Consider the following 15924-nt stretch of genomic DNA (forward strand, 5'->3'; position numbering starts at 1 on the left):
CCTGTGAGGTCAGTTCTATGAATTCCATTATTATACCTATTAATATATTGTTAATGAGAAAAATAGAAAAATATTCAGCAATAAATTATTTCTGGATCACCCTGTATATCATACAATATAATGAATATATGCTAAAGTCAAATAATCAGATGTAGTTATCTTAACATTTATCTTTTTGAATTTAAATGGACTATTTTTTTTATTCAGTAGTCTAGCAACATTGTGTATACACATAATAAGTTAATGCATTCACCTTGGTAATTCTACTGTTTTAATAATGACTTGAAGGATATGTATATAGTAAAGTATGAATTCAGTTACAATGCTACATTTTTATTTCCAGGAATCAAACTAAGTAATAAAACATGCATTTAACAACCATCAATAAATAAAAGCCAATCAGATTCCTTTGAATACATAAACCATTTTGGTAGCTGATTCAATATAAGAATATAACCATTCTTAGTCTCTGTTTCAATACAAACAAATATAGGGTGACAAGTTTTAAATCTGAAGAAAGTTTGAAGTTATATTAATAAAGAAACTACTCCCACCCCCCACCCCCTCCCAAAAGGTGATTTTTTTTTTAATGGGGCTAAGGATTAAAGTCTGCATACATTTCAGATGCAGACTGAGCTTATTTTCCATAACAGCCTTACACTAAAACTAACATTAAAATACATTGAAAAAATTTCAGAATCCTCTGAGCAAGCAAGTAGGTACATTAATTATGTAAAATGTTTTCTTAGATATGTAAAAAAATAAGATAACTAAAACACATGAAATTAATGCACATTAGTCCTGAGGAAAAAATGTATAAATAAAATTCTATACCAAATGAACATTATAGAAGCTCTCTAATTATTCAAGTCATACCTACTTCACTATTTGTTTTACAAAGCTAAATGTTTTTTTTCTTATTTTCATGCAGCTTTTGTCTTGCATAAGATGTTAAGTTATTAATAACTAAATCCAACTGTATTTTACATTAATACTATCAAAAAAGTCATCTGTCATATCATATTTATTCTATAACACAATTAATGCACCACTGAGATACAAAGTTTCATGAACATATACACACCAGGATTTGTTAAAAGAATAAGTTTTGGAAAGCTTGAAGTTTCATTATCATGAACTGGTTTTGAGATGATCACAGAATATGTGAATTATTCTGTATCATACAAGTTCACATCATAAGCAGAAAATGAAGCACCTGGATTTTCTCTTTGAAGTATCTTAGAATGGATTATAGCATACAAACATTTATAGTGACACAACTGTCATCTTATGAAACACCATCACCAACACGTCTATCTTACTACAACAGTTTCCAAGCTATTGATAAATGATCTCACAATTTGTCTATTTGATATCTGAAGTTGTAGATTATTCAATATTTCTCAACAAAAGTTTCTTATATCTAACAGACAAGATTTGTTTGATGAAATAATTACTTTTACCATGCAGAATATTACACCATCATCACTGACACAACTTCAAGGAAGTAGTAGTTTGAGATATAAGTCACTATAAGCAAACACTAAACTGTCTGCCATATCACAGACAGCCAAGATATACAGCTATAACTTCTGTAAAACACACAGTAATGAACTTCAAAAGAATAATTACAATAAAAACAAATAAAACACTAAAAAATGAGCAACAAATATTAACATTTCTATTTTTTTTGGCATGAACTGTGCATTTCTAAGACAAACTTATGATAATGTTATTTTATTACAAAAAGACTTGATCTTAGTAGCATGGCATGAAAAATATGTATGTTCCTTTCAAATATTTTAATCTTTTCTATGCAAAGTACAGATTACAGTGAGATGTGGTACTTTTTAACCCACAACATAATCCCTGCTTGAATAAGTGCATCAAGTATACATAAACTTCATAATGTTTACTACAACTAAATCATTTTCCATGATTTTGGTTCAGTATGTTACGTGTTTATAGGTGAAATATTTGTGTACTGATGTATATTTAATTAATCTGAATTTTATTTTTAAATCATTTATGAACCGTTAGGAAAACTGTGATTTAAGTTCTGATTTTAAAATAATTGTTTATGGAAATAAGTATGGAAAAAAAGAATACAGCTGAATCATGCATCTAGGTCACTAGCTTAACTAATATTTGACAAGAATTCAGCAGACACAGTGCTATATTGATGGCAAATAAATCAAAGGTACAGTAAGGAATCATGCTTAATGCTTCACTTTAAACACAATTTTTCACATACATTGTCAAGACTCACTACATCGTGGTATAAGAATTAGTTTCTAAAACATCATAAACCATAGATAAATGGAACATTTTAAGTTACAAACAAGTTTTATTATAAAGTATATGGCAATTTCAATTATTGAGTAGTTGCCAGTCAAAACGAAATTTAGAGGCAAACAAAAAAAATTGACTAGCAACTGCCAACTGCTGATTGTTGAACATGAGATGTTTATAAGAATTATAACTCACAAAATAAGACATAGGAATTACAGCAAATATGTAGAAGTATGTACACTTATAAATTTAGGCTATTACAGTGCATGTCATCAGCAATGCATTAATCCTGTTTAATTGTTTATGGTTTTTGTCACAAGATCACAGCAGTGATATTACAAAATTTTATGTCACTGTGTAATTGCATCTGATAAATTAAAAATATATTGCAGAGTTGTAAAACTTAATTGTAATTGAAGCATGATGTTCAGCATATGTAAAATATTTAAAAAAATCAACTGAGCATTCATACAGAAAAATGTAAGTCTGTTAAAGTAACAATATTTGCAAATTTCAAGTTTCATATTTATCAATGAGTATTAAACAATGTACACTATTTACTGACTTCCTACTTATAGTATCCATGTCACACATGGAACTTAAACAGAAGCATAAAAAATAAAATAAATTCAATCTGTAAGTAAACCCACAGTAATTTATGTTTCCTTATATACCCTGTCATGTTGTAAAGCAAAAATGATCTTGTATTTCGTTTTTAATATAATAAAACAAAATATCAGACTGCTTCTGTATTAATAACCTGAAGTTGTGATTTATAATTCTTGTCAATACCTGAGACTTTTTAAAAAATATTCTATGATATTCAGAGACCTTCCCTTATTTAAATGACTTAGAAATAATTTATCTTATTTCTCCCACATTTTTGTACCTGTTAGGAGCTCATGATGATCTAATTCTGTTCAGTTAGTTTTTTGTGTGTGTTTAAATAACCTGACCTTTTAAGCTGTGGTCTTTTCATGCAGAAATAACATTTACATAAGTGTACTTAAATGTTGTTCATGAAGCATTACACTTTCAGTGAGAACCAAGTTGTTTCTGGACATGCTATTCATGGTTTATCTATGCATTGCTGCAGAATTTTGAAAAACAGCTTTGAGAACATACAAGTTGTATTGAAAATTCTTTCTTTAAAACTGCTTTAAAGATGACATCAGTTTTTTACATTTAAAGGCATTTAGAAAGGTATAAAACTATCATCAATCACCTACCAATAAGGAGTGAGAGAAACACAACAGCAACAAAGAAAAAAATGACTTTTGTATACAGTGTCAAAATTTACACAACTTTTTAAATCAAGATTGTAGCCTCTTAACTTTAATAAAAATTGTATACACATAATATATATATTATTCACAACTGTGCAAGCTAGTATGATTTGGAGAATAAGGCACACATATTGTAGAAGTAACATATGGATAATGTTACACAGTTACAACCTGATATAAAACACACAACATGGACAGATCACTTTGATGGCTGAGATCAAGGTTCTTTAGCATTTCATTCTTCAATAATGCTAATCTTACTATACTTATGTTTTGATGAATTCCTTGAGTATGCCATCAAAAGTTCTGATGGTTAAAGGACATAAAGCAGCAGGAACTTTTCTCATCAATACATTTCAAGAAGCTGAATATCACAGGCACAACATGCTGGAATTCTATACAGTGATTGGTTCCACATCACAAACCAAAATCAAGTCACGAATAGCAGAATATTCATCATTTGTGATAAAGTTCTTGTACAATAGACTAAAAGATGGCCTGTCTGAAGAGAGAGTGGCCCAGCACTGCTGCATAATGGAGAATATACTATGAGGACACTTTTCTGGTTTGGGCAAACGTTCTCCTTTATTAAGCAACTGTAACACCTGTAAAAAAGTTATCAAGTTACAAGTAAAAAAAATACATGATCCTAAATTCTTGTGTGTTTAACAGCCCACAGAAATGTTAATATTATCATTAAGTTTAAACAATTTTTTTTATAAATAAAATATGGTCTATATACATTGAAGACTTTTAAATACATAAAAAGTTATCATTCAATTTGAAAAAATAATCGTAACAAGGTACTTTCCTTTAATCTCATTTTTGATTTGAAAATGGAGGACAAACACTAGATGGTGAATGTTAGAACAAAAGAATGATTAGAGTTGTCAAAAAAGAGAATTATTGATATTTTTATTTTACCTCAGAGCCTGTCATATTATCATATGGATTGGCTCCAAATGAAAACATCTCCCACAATGTGACTCCATAACTCCAAACGTCACTTTTATTAGAGAATGTTCCATACATTATTGATTCTGGGGCATACCTAACAAAGAAAATTCCAAGCTTTATTCCAAATAAATATATTGGTTGCAAAAACAAAGTGGATTAAAAGAAAGTATCAAGGATCAATATCCAAAGGAAAGTTTCTTCAGACCAACAAATTACACATTAAAACATTCTTTTAAAGCTAACTTGTGTTTTAAGCACATTTTCTTGGACTAGCCTTTAATTATGATTAACTTAATCATCATTAATGTTTTGGCACTGAAAATTTCATCATTGATACCCAGTAAGTTAGAATAAGAATGAAAAAACAACAAACAAACATTCTGATGAAATTTCAAAATTTTGATGCAGAAATAGTTTTTTTTCTGAAGTTTGATCTAACAGTACATATATGATGATTTTTTAATTATATTTAGTAAAACAGAGGCATAAAAATCAGATGGTTCTATACCATTTAACAAAAGCAAAAACAGCATGATTTGCTAGTAGTTACAAGATGAATTTCCAGAACTATACTTGTTTTGTTGGTACGCTGAATTTATGACAAAAACTTAATTTTTGGTCAGAAATTCTGAATACAGTTCAAAACATTTATGTCACGTTTCATGCAACTTGTAGTGAGAGTACACAGATGTTTTTATACATTTCACATGTGCTATCTGACGTGGAAATATCGTCACTTTTGGGTAGATAACGCATTTGACATGACTGTTCCTACTAACCTAATTTTCAGTTTAAATTTATGACTTATACAATCTGACATGTTCTTCTCTGTTTAAAGATAACTACTCAGTTAATCAATATGTGTGACCCTAATATACATTTTATCCCTTTAGGTTTACATTTCACATGGCATAAGACACCTGTATTCTTTTTGCATGACTGAATGATGTCCTAGTAACTTTACTTTAGTGTGATCCTTATCAACCACTTAATAAGTATGTGGCAAAGCAGAATGATTTCTTAGCTATGAATATGACTCACTTTCTTTGGATAACACAATTCCTAATATGTAACCATACGACTGATTCTACTGAGCAATTTACAATTTCATTATTGATATGACAAGTGAAACTACATTTATATCACCAAAAATGAATGGTTTAAACACTTCACAATATCACAAAGGAAGATCTTGATGCTTTAGTATAAACAATACATTTTATGACAAAATAGCCAGTACCATCTTTAAAAAGTATCACATTCCATAATGATAGGCAACCTAATGAATTTAGTACTCACACTGAAATTGGATACAAAAAATTACCTTAAACTAAAGAAAAATTGTACAAATAGACCTATATGGAATTCAACATATACAGGGAAAAAAAATGATTTGGCAACAAACAAGCATATTTCTGTAAACATACTTCTCAGTTGTTTCATTATAGGCAAAATCTTTCATAGTAAATATGTCTCCAAAATAATGGACAATCCATAAAAAGTACTTAACCAAGCTGAAATTTAAATTCTAAATAGGAAAGCTCTACTTTTAAATCTAAGTTGACATTTAAAAACAAAGAGAAACTTCAGAATACAGTTTGATTGGAGTGTATTCATGCAAAGGTTTCTGTATTCAGTAATTTTTTTTTGTATAGGTAAAGTAGAGCATTGATGTAGTGTTAGACAATATTACTGATTTGTAAGTTATCTTGCTTGGTTGTTGTCACATTTTCTGTGTTTCAGAAATGTATCTCATCTTGTTTGTCCCACATTCCTTGCATGATAATCTATGTAAAACGTTTCTTGAACAAAAACAACAACAAAAAAAATCCTTCTAAATAAAAAACATTTAGACACAAGTTTACATGTATTCATCTTGATTTTTTCTTTAAATTATTTGCATGAAAATTAAAGCAATTATTTATTATGTCTTTTTTTTTTGTTTTAACCAAACTATTAGTATTATTTCAAGTTCTTTTAAGATTAGTTTCATTAAAGCATTTAATCGTCGTACACTATTTCTCACTTTTGTTCTTTTGATATTATGTCAGCCACTCATACACTCTCAACACACAAACAGTTTACATTCTGTGCTTCAATTCCATTCGTTTACAGTTTTTTTTGTCAATTTATTATTTTTTAAAAACTTGTAAAAGTTGCACAAGTATAATTTCAACAGTCACAATTCCTTGAATTATATTAATGTGGCTAAAAACTATTTTTTGACTTTGAATTGTTTCATTCTTTGTATATTGCTTTATAAAGAAAGAATTCTTCCAATAAAAATATCCCCGAGTTTAATGCACATACCATTTCACTGGCCATTTCCCTCCTGTAGAAGCAGTATAATAGTCATTTTCTGATCGCAAAGCTCGGGAAAGTCCAAAATCAGTTATCTTTATCTGGAAAGAGAGTAATTTTTTATTAATAAGTATTTTAAATACCAAAAAATAAGCAAACACATAAAGTTATATGACTGTATACAAACATTTGTATATTTTCCATTTGCAAACAAAATATATACTTTTTTCTAACATCTGTGGCAATTGAATTCTAAAGTTTCTCTTAAAATTTTTTTATTTAATCAATTCTGTATAAGCACTACCAATAATCAAAATTAGCTTTTTCTGTAATGGGCAAAAGATTCTTGCTTCTTAAGATTTCATAATCATACTTCTGTTTTTTCAAAGAAAAGCCATCTTAATATATGCTATATTACTGAAAATATTGGGAGTGGTGCCTCCAGTTAGTAATAAGCAGGTCTAAACTGAATATACATGTAAAGTCCATAGCATATTGTTATACATAGTTTATAAAAGTCATCATCTGTCACAACCTATGAGAAAAAATGCTCACAGAACTTTAGAGAGGAATGTAATACTGGATACAGTGTTGATGGTATGAGTTTCAAAAATATTCCAGCTCCTTATTACAACTAAATCCACTAGAGGTAATGGGTTGAACAAAGGAAAGACTACTGGATGTGATAATAATAAAAATTAATCTGGTCATAAAAATTAATACTCTTGAGTTCTTGAGGACTTTAAAACAATAAATCCATCATTTGATAACTTAATGAGAGTTTTGTAAATACAGGTTAGCATGTCCACTATGTGCAGAGAGTTACTTACTGCAGTCAATTTCACTTAACACAATCATGAATGCAGGGTACTAAAACTCTCATTTTATGCTTTAAATATGAAAACTAGGATGAGGAACAATAAAAAAAAAGAAACTTCATGTGGACTGTTGGAATCTACTAATTGGTTGTTTAAGAAGAATAAATGGCAGCCTGAAGAAAATTTTGAATATGACTGCCATCCTGACAATAAAAACTGGTAGGTGTTATATTACAGAGTGAATCTTGTTTATTGGTTTGGACATGGTTCACTACTGCTAGTTAAGGAAGCTAGTACGGTCTTCAATGATGGAATTCTATAAAGATAATTTATTCTTTGGATAACTCTGCTAATCAACTGGTGTACAACTGAAACATGGCAGAATGTTTTAAAGAAGACTTGAGGAACAGAAAGGACAGAATCTGAAACCTCACTACATGAGGAACTATTCTGATGGAGAAGTGGTTGTCCACCAGATGTTGTTGGTAGGTGGTTAAAGTAAAAACATAAAGTCAAGGATGTGACTAATGAGACATGCAGGTATACCAGGTGTTTTTTATCTCCTCGTATTAGTGTAGAATTATTTAAATTTTTTTACTTCCAGTTGTATGTAGATTTGCAAATAATACTTTGGTCAAGAAAGTCATGAAGATCCTTTTGCACTAGATACTCATTGTTCTGTGTTATTCACCAAACGTAACACCTTGTCTGCCCATTGTGAAGATAGCTGTAAAGATGAACTTAGAATGTGAGAGAAGATAGCAGATTCCTCCATTGGTAGGTTAGGTGATACCTCAAAGTTACAACTCCTAATTTTCTAATGGGAATAATCAGACATATGGGAAAGTGAGAAGTTATTGTTTTAGAAGAGTGTATAAAGTTATGTTTTCTTGAAAATGAACAGTCAGCTTTTAGTTGTTTTTGAGTTTGATCATCTTGAACAACTTTCAGAACAGCTTTAGCTTTCCAGTAAAGGAACTGTTCATTGTGCTACGTACATACACTGTTGTTTGTGATTTAAGTAAAGAGTGTTTACTTGTATTTTTAAATTTGCACAGTCTCTTTCTTGCAAAACCTCAAAGTACAAAATTTTGTATCACTTCATAGTAAATATCTTGCTGAAACTATATTTATTCTGCAGATCCTATCTTATTCAATCTTGGGAGAAATCAGTTTTACCTTAGAATAGTACAGAGCAAATAGGAAGGAAAACATTTTGGTCCTGCAACCACAAGATATGTTACTGTTGAATTTTTAGAGTTCTTCTGACACGTATTGCACTTTTACTCTTGTGGCATCAAGCTTAAAAAGGCTTCTCTTTTGTGGAAATGGCATTCCCATGAGTAGGACTTACAACAAAGAGGAAAAGTTAGTCATTGAAGTGAAACAGTTGTCTGAGAGAAATGTTGAGTCTAGGAGAAATACTCTCTTAGATGGTGGGCTTTCACCAATGCTATGAAGGTTCTTGTTACAGCCACAGTCTCAGGAAAGAGAACTGCTGACATCTGGTGCACACAGAACAGCCGATCAAATTCTCCTCCTTAGAATCAACCTCAGAGGGAAACACTGAAAACTGAAAGTCATAGAGGTGAAGTGTCACCAGTCGAGCTTGTGACCAAATGTGGCTATCTATATATAATTCCCAGACCTTCAACCAGTAAAAGTAACCCAACCCTTGCTCTGGTTGAAGTCACCCAAGAGACTGGAGGTGTCTCTGCTAGAGTTGTACAATAAAATCGATTACCAAAGAGCATTGACTAGTGCCAAACAAAATAATTGATTAATCAAAATTATGGTTAAGCAGATTAATGCCATGAAAATAATAAACTAGATTTTGATTATTATTGTTTTCGATTATTCGGCCTATCAATAATCAAATTAGGAATAAATTAATCGATGTCAGGAAAATAACTAAGCAAAATCAGTACTTTCAGTTATCATGGTCTTTGATTATTCTAACTATCCAGTAATTGAAGTTACAAGTAAATTTTTGTAACTCTCTGTATACAGGCTTGGCCATTGTGCCCAATGAAACTAAAAATACTATAACTCTGAATGTACTAAGCCTACCTTCACAAAATTTGGTAAGATTTTACAAAATATTACAAGTCTGTTGTATACAAAAGAACCAGATTTTTTAATAAAGTATTTCTATTAAAGATTTGGTTGCTTGTGAACTTACAAAACTTTTACTGAGTCATTCTGAGTGAAAGGTGATTTTCATGCTAAGAATAGAAATACTTCTTTTAATCTTGTAGTTTTATATTTCATTTGCATAAACTTTAGAACCTCCAAAATGAATACCAAGGTTTCTCAGTAAAACTTTGTACTTTACCTATTATTTTTTATCATAACATCATCTACAGTGAAACCATCTGTCGTGAAACTTGAAAAACATGAGATAAAATCAAAAATACATTTTCGTTTCTAGAATGACTGCAGATTGTAACAAATAATAACTATTTATCATAAACAGCTTCAAGCTCATAATAGTTTAACATTTATTTATATTTGAACTGTCTAACTAGCATAACAGCCCACACACATTCCTTGAGAAGAAATTTTCTATTTAATTATTTTTTTCATTTAAATTTTCTTATCTAACTTCATAAATTTGTAATTTTGAGATTTTTAGTGACTTTTGTAAAACAATATATAACAATAAATAAAAAAATAACATAAAAACAAAGAAATCTGCACTTTACCCTTGAGACTTTTTGCATTTGAGTGTGTAATTTAGTAAATATATTTTTTTCTGAGTATGTTCGTTGTTCAAAATTAATTCAGTAGCTTTAATATGAATAATGTATCGGAAATTAAATTACAATGTCCAGGAACTACCATAACTTATCTGGCTTTCTAAGTAACCTATAAATAAGCTAAAAAAAAGTGTGTTACTGATCAGCACAACATCATTAGTACAAACAAAACAAGCTCTCATGATGAATTATCAGCTTTTACTGCTGAAACAATGGATGAAATTGGCTGAGCTACATCGTGTGAAATTTGTTCTTTCTATTCAATATATACATACCCAATAGTAATGTCAGAGAGAATTACATGTGAATGTGAGTGGAACAAATATAGTGATATCTCAATAAAGCAAGAAGAGGTTGAAATTTTATATTCTGGCTTGTGTGTGTGTGTGATATATATATATATACGTCATGTGTTTTTAACTGGTTGAACAGCCTGCAGCCCTTTTTAAAGGAAAAGATCTATAAATGACAAGTTACAGCATCACCAACCAAGTCACATGAATCTGAGAAGTTCAAACTGTGAATATTTCCTTTTTGAAATTAAAACTTAGATAATGTACACTACATTTTGATGTCAAGCTCAATGATGTAATATAGTGGTTAAATTAAATTTTGAAAGTAAATCTATAAAACGTTTGTGACGTGTGCACTTTTACCTAACTGTTTCTAATAAATAAATGTCATGAAAATAATCAAGTAATTGAAATTAGTGTTTCCAATTATTCAAACTATCCAGTAATCAAAATGCTGCCATTATGATTTTTCATTATCATTTTTAATCAGTTCAAGTTTGTTCAGCTTAAAAATGACTATATTATGACAAATGTCAGTGGAGTATGTTATGAACACCTTTATTGTCCCCAGATCAGGGGTTACAGCTAGATCTGAACAATTAACTTGATTAACTGATTATCTACGAGCATTGGTTAGTGTCAAGTAAAATAAATGATGAATCAGTCATGACTGATTAATGTCACAAAAACAGTCAACAAATCAAAATTAGGATTTTTGATTATTACTATTTCTGATTACTTCAACTATCCAGGTAATCCAAATATTGCCATTATGATTTTTTAATATTTTCAGTGCTGAACGAAGAATGGAAACCATTTTCAATGAAGACAACAAACAGTTTCAGATTATGCCTTTTTCAAAGATCTTTGATTGTAACAGGTTACAAAATTGAATTTAAATTATAGTAACCAAAATGAAAATAAAACTACAAAAATATAACAGTAGGGTGCACAGCAAAGCATGCTAAAAGTATTGTTAAGCAGGTCAGTCACTGATCACAAAAGTATATGTAAAGAAAAAAAAACTACCACAGGAAATAACAATAGTTTTATAAGGGCCAGGCATTGTATACATTAATGGAAGGGCATTTGGATTGAATCAAAAGTGGTTCCTCACATTTCCTGTAAAGAAAACTGTCGCACATCTTTCATTTTCATCCAATAAGATGTCTCCTCACTTAGGACCTTGTGCATTGTTCAGCAACAATTTCATGCATCATGCCCTTCAAGGATAAACCTTTAACTACCCACATCATACAAAAATCCAGTAAAAACTGAAGAATATACTTACTCATTCAGCCATCAATAACAACAATTCATGCAAATCCAAAAAGTGCTTTGCTAAGACCAATGGCTCAGAGAAATCTTGCACACTTGGGAACATCATCTATGAAATGATCTGTACACAGTTTCATCCACATACGTAGGTGTATCCAGTCATCCAATACAGGATCATTTTAAAGAACATTTTCATGTTACTGCAAATTTTGACAACAAAGAAATCACTGCTGAACATTATGTCAATACACGCAGCATAATTAATAATCAAAATTTAGAGACTTGTGGCATTTTTCTTGACAGGAAATTTAAGGAATCTCTTTTGATTCAATCCAAATGCCCTTTAATTAAAAGAAACAATGCCTGGCCCTTATAAAACTGTTAGTATTTCATGTAAGATTTTTGTTCTGTTCATTAAAACACTGCCATTATGGTTGTTGTTAAGCACAAAGCTAAACAATGTCCATTGTGGATATCAAAACCTTATTTTTATTGCTGTAATTTTTCAACCGATTTTGTGAGAATAAATGATTAGGTGAAAGTAAGTAGTTGATTAATGATCCTTTCTATTAGTCAACTGGCAAGTTCCACTAATTGCCTAGCTCTAGCTGCTTGTGGACAAAGTACCCCCAGCCAGAGCTGTTTCATCAGCAGGCACCAACTGGTGAAGATGGTGAAATATGGGGTAATCATGAGCCTCACAGAGACAGGAGGTATTCTGCACAAACACAATGACAACTTGTTGCTCCACAATCCTAGATCAATGAGATTATCCCTTATACAAGTGTCAGGGTCCATGGGTATGTTTACAACATACCCAGATGTCTAGGGCACCTCAGCCAGGTGGAAAATCAAGCAATCATTAAGAGGAATTCACAGAAAGCTTTGCCATTTATGTGAATAACCTGAACCATTTGTATGGTAAGGTATACCCTGGAATGGTTTCAGAGGGTTATGAGGTATCCTTGTTGACTGGTTTACCAAGGGATTACCCTGTGAGATTATGAAATATCTTATGGGTGTGAAACATATTCTCACTCTTAAGAGGCAGTTTCTGTCACATGAAAGGAAGACACCTCAGATGGATTATCCTAAAAAGTACCTGCATCTGGCTGAACCTAAGCTATGACGAGGATTAACCATTCACTACACATACTGGCACTGCAACACAGCCACATTGGTTTCTACTGAATAGACAGGGCAATCCCAATCCTCCTGTAGTTTTCACATCATAGCTTCTATCAATGATGCTCCTACTCAGATATTATTCTAGAAGAGACAACCAAAGCATATGTTTGGGATGGTTTGAAGGATCACTATATAGCGAACTGCCTGCACCTTGCCATGCAACAATGTAAGGTAGTTTTTCAGTTTCGACCAATAGTTCAACTAGTGCAAGAAAACCAACAGCAAGTAACAAACTGAAGTTTGTTTTGGAAATGTAGGATTCCCCCAACTTACAGTATTTTATACATTATAAGCCTCCTACAAAACAGCACTGTCCCTTTTTTATTTAGGAACACAATTCTCACTCAGACTCATTTAATCATTTTAACTTAATACAAAGAATGAAATAACTTTTGAGTGTAACAAATGTGACATTACTGCCTGTTACAAATTATGATGAAAAACCACTTGCTTAATCAAATTAAATGTTTTCAATAATAGCAATTTGCAGGTGGTAAATGCAGCATTTTTTTCCACATATTATGCTCAATATTACCATTCTGCTTTTCTAGAAAGGTACAACAGTCAAAGGTGCTAGGGTTTTATTGGATTTGTTTTGACTGTAAAAATATATCATGTAAACATATTTTACTCAATATTACTATTCTGCTTTTCTAGAAAGGTACAGCAGTTAAAGATGCTAGGGTTTTATTGGATTTGTTTTGAATGTAAAAATATATAACAACATTGTAATATTTGTGTCTAATTAGAACTATTTTTCTAAACTATAAATTCGAGTTTTAGTTTCCATGTTTGAGATAATGATTATGCACATTTTAAACACTAAAATGCAAGAATTCAGAAACCTTCACAAAATTTATAGGATCTTTTGTTATGCATTATCAGATTCAGTTTATATTTGAAAGCTAATTTCCTAATCTTTCTGGCTAAATGCATTAGAAAAATAAAAGGCATTAAATAAAAAATCATTAATAGCTTTTATGGCATTAATTTCATAGAATTTATAGACAAAAAAATTGTTAAGACTAAAAACAAAGAGAGTTACTGTGAAAGTACTTTTTATAACAACTAAAAACATTTGCTCAATCTAACCTGTTGTTTAGAGGCCAGGAGAATGTTACGTGCCGCAAGATCCCGGTGAACAAAGTGCTTTTTTTCCAGGTATTTCATACCACTGGATATCTGTCCAGCCCACAATATCAGTTCCATTTCTGTATTTACTTCTGTAGGATAGTCCAGCAAAAAGTCCAACATAGATCCCATAGGCACTAATTCTTGAATCTTAAAGAAGCAAACTTTCACATAACAATCTGTTTGACAGTGAACAGCTTTAATATTTACATCTACACAAGTATCAAACAAAAAAATAATGGCTCAGATAAAGGTAAAAAATACCCACCAGAGGGATCTCTAAACAAGAGACAACTTGGGGTATTGCTTTTTCAATGTTACAAAGGTAAAATAGATCACAATTCTTGTGAATAAAATAGAAAGATAAACACTAGAAGGTAATATAATTAAATTGAGGGAAGTAAACACAGACTACACTGTAGAAGTTACTGCTATCAGTAGATAAATATGCTGAGGAGAAAGTATATGCAAACTTAAAAAACGTTACCAGAATTTGAATAAAATGAACAAGATAGACATTAATCAAATTTGTCATTAAAGAATAATTCAGCTGACTGAAAAAAAAGAGACCCGTAATTGTATAATAGATCAACTACAGTTAAGAGTGTACATGCAAACTTTGTCAGTCACAACAGCATAAACAATCTATACTAAGGATGTTACACATAAACTTAACATGTCCTTAAGTTAAAAAGATATAGGAATAAAAAAATAATTGATACGAAGACTAGCTGGTTGATTTGCTAGTTCTTGTGAATGATAGTAAAGTTAATTTAAGTACAATAATAATTAAATAAACAAATAATCAGTTTTAAGAATAAAGATAAATAATGCTGTGTTAATTTTATTCTATAAATATGATCTGTAAATGACTTAACATAGACAATAATTATAATTCACTTGTTTAATCTAATCCACACCATGACAGTTACTGTATCCATATATATAAATAAAACCTCATCAACATAAATGTAGTGTGGTTAAAATATCATAAAACATTCTCCTTTCCTTTCACACAAGGTTCTTAGAATAATTAGTTTATGTGACAAACATCAATGTACAGTAAGGTCATGATGCATTAAAATAATAATTACGTTTATATAGAACTAATGCAAAAACATCAATGTTTATGTACTAATTTCAGATGCATGACATATTCAGCATCAGTTTTTTTTTTATATCAGATTAAAAAGCAGGTGGTATTCCCCTCAAATTTCAGTAAAATCTTCATTTCTAAAATACCAACCATGAATAGCTTATTTTGCTTCTGTAATAAATTGGTATTATAAGTAATTTTGCATTTGTTAATGCTATTAGCACAATAACTCAGTGAGCAAATGAAAAACTTCAAAATACAGAGAGTTGGAGAAGATTTAAATCAGTGCTCACCATCATCAGAGGTGGACCTAAACAAACACCCAATAGTCTCACGATACACGGATGACTTAAGCCAACCATCACTTCTACTTCCCGAATAAACTCTTCCCGTCCACTGTGAATATGTTCATCACGCAAAGTTTTCACTGCTACATGTCGCTGGTATGTCAAAGAAGAAAACATTTGTGTTGTAAAACCACCATGTTTTATTGAAAACATTTTTTTTTACAAACTTTTTCTTTTG

General features: G+C 30.6%; 1 protein-coding gene across 2 annotated transcripts in view; it reads right to left on the bottom strand.

Moving 5' to 3' along the window:
- Positions 1-317: 317 nt before the first annotated feature.
- Positions 318-15924, bottom strand: part of LOC106459719 (tyrosine-protein kinase shark-like) — a 50308-nt gene continuing 34701 nt past the window's right edge. For both annotated transcript variants that reach the window (XM_013919374.2, XM_022386246.1), the window contains 5 exons: positions 15693-15839; positions 14265-14453; positions 6846-6937; positions 4503-4629; positions 318-4183 (listed from right to left, as the gene is read on the bottom strand). In XM_013919374.2, the coding sequence (XP_013774828.1) occupies positions 3974-4183; positions 4503-4629; positions 6846-6937; positions 14265-14453; positions 15693-15839 (765 nt within the window). In that variant the 3' untranslated portion in view covers positions 318-3973. The remainder of the gene's footprint in view (positions 4184-4502; positions 4630-6845; positions 6938-14264; positions 14454-15692; positions 15840-15924) is intronic.

This window comes from Limulus polyphemus, unplaced genomic scaffold (assembly GCF_000517525.1).
Source record: "Limulus polyphemus unplaced genomic scaffold, Limulus_polyphemus-2.1.2 Scaffold651, whole genome shotgun sequence".
In the NCBI taxonomy this organism is placed as follows: Eukaryota; Metazoa; Arthropoda; class Merostomata; order Xiphosura; family Limulidae; genus Limulus; species Limulus polyphemus.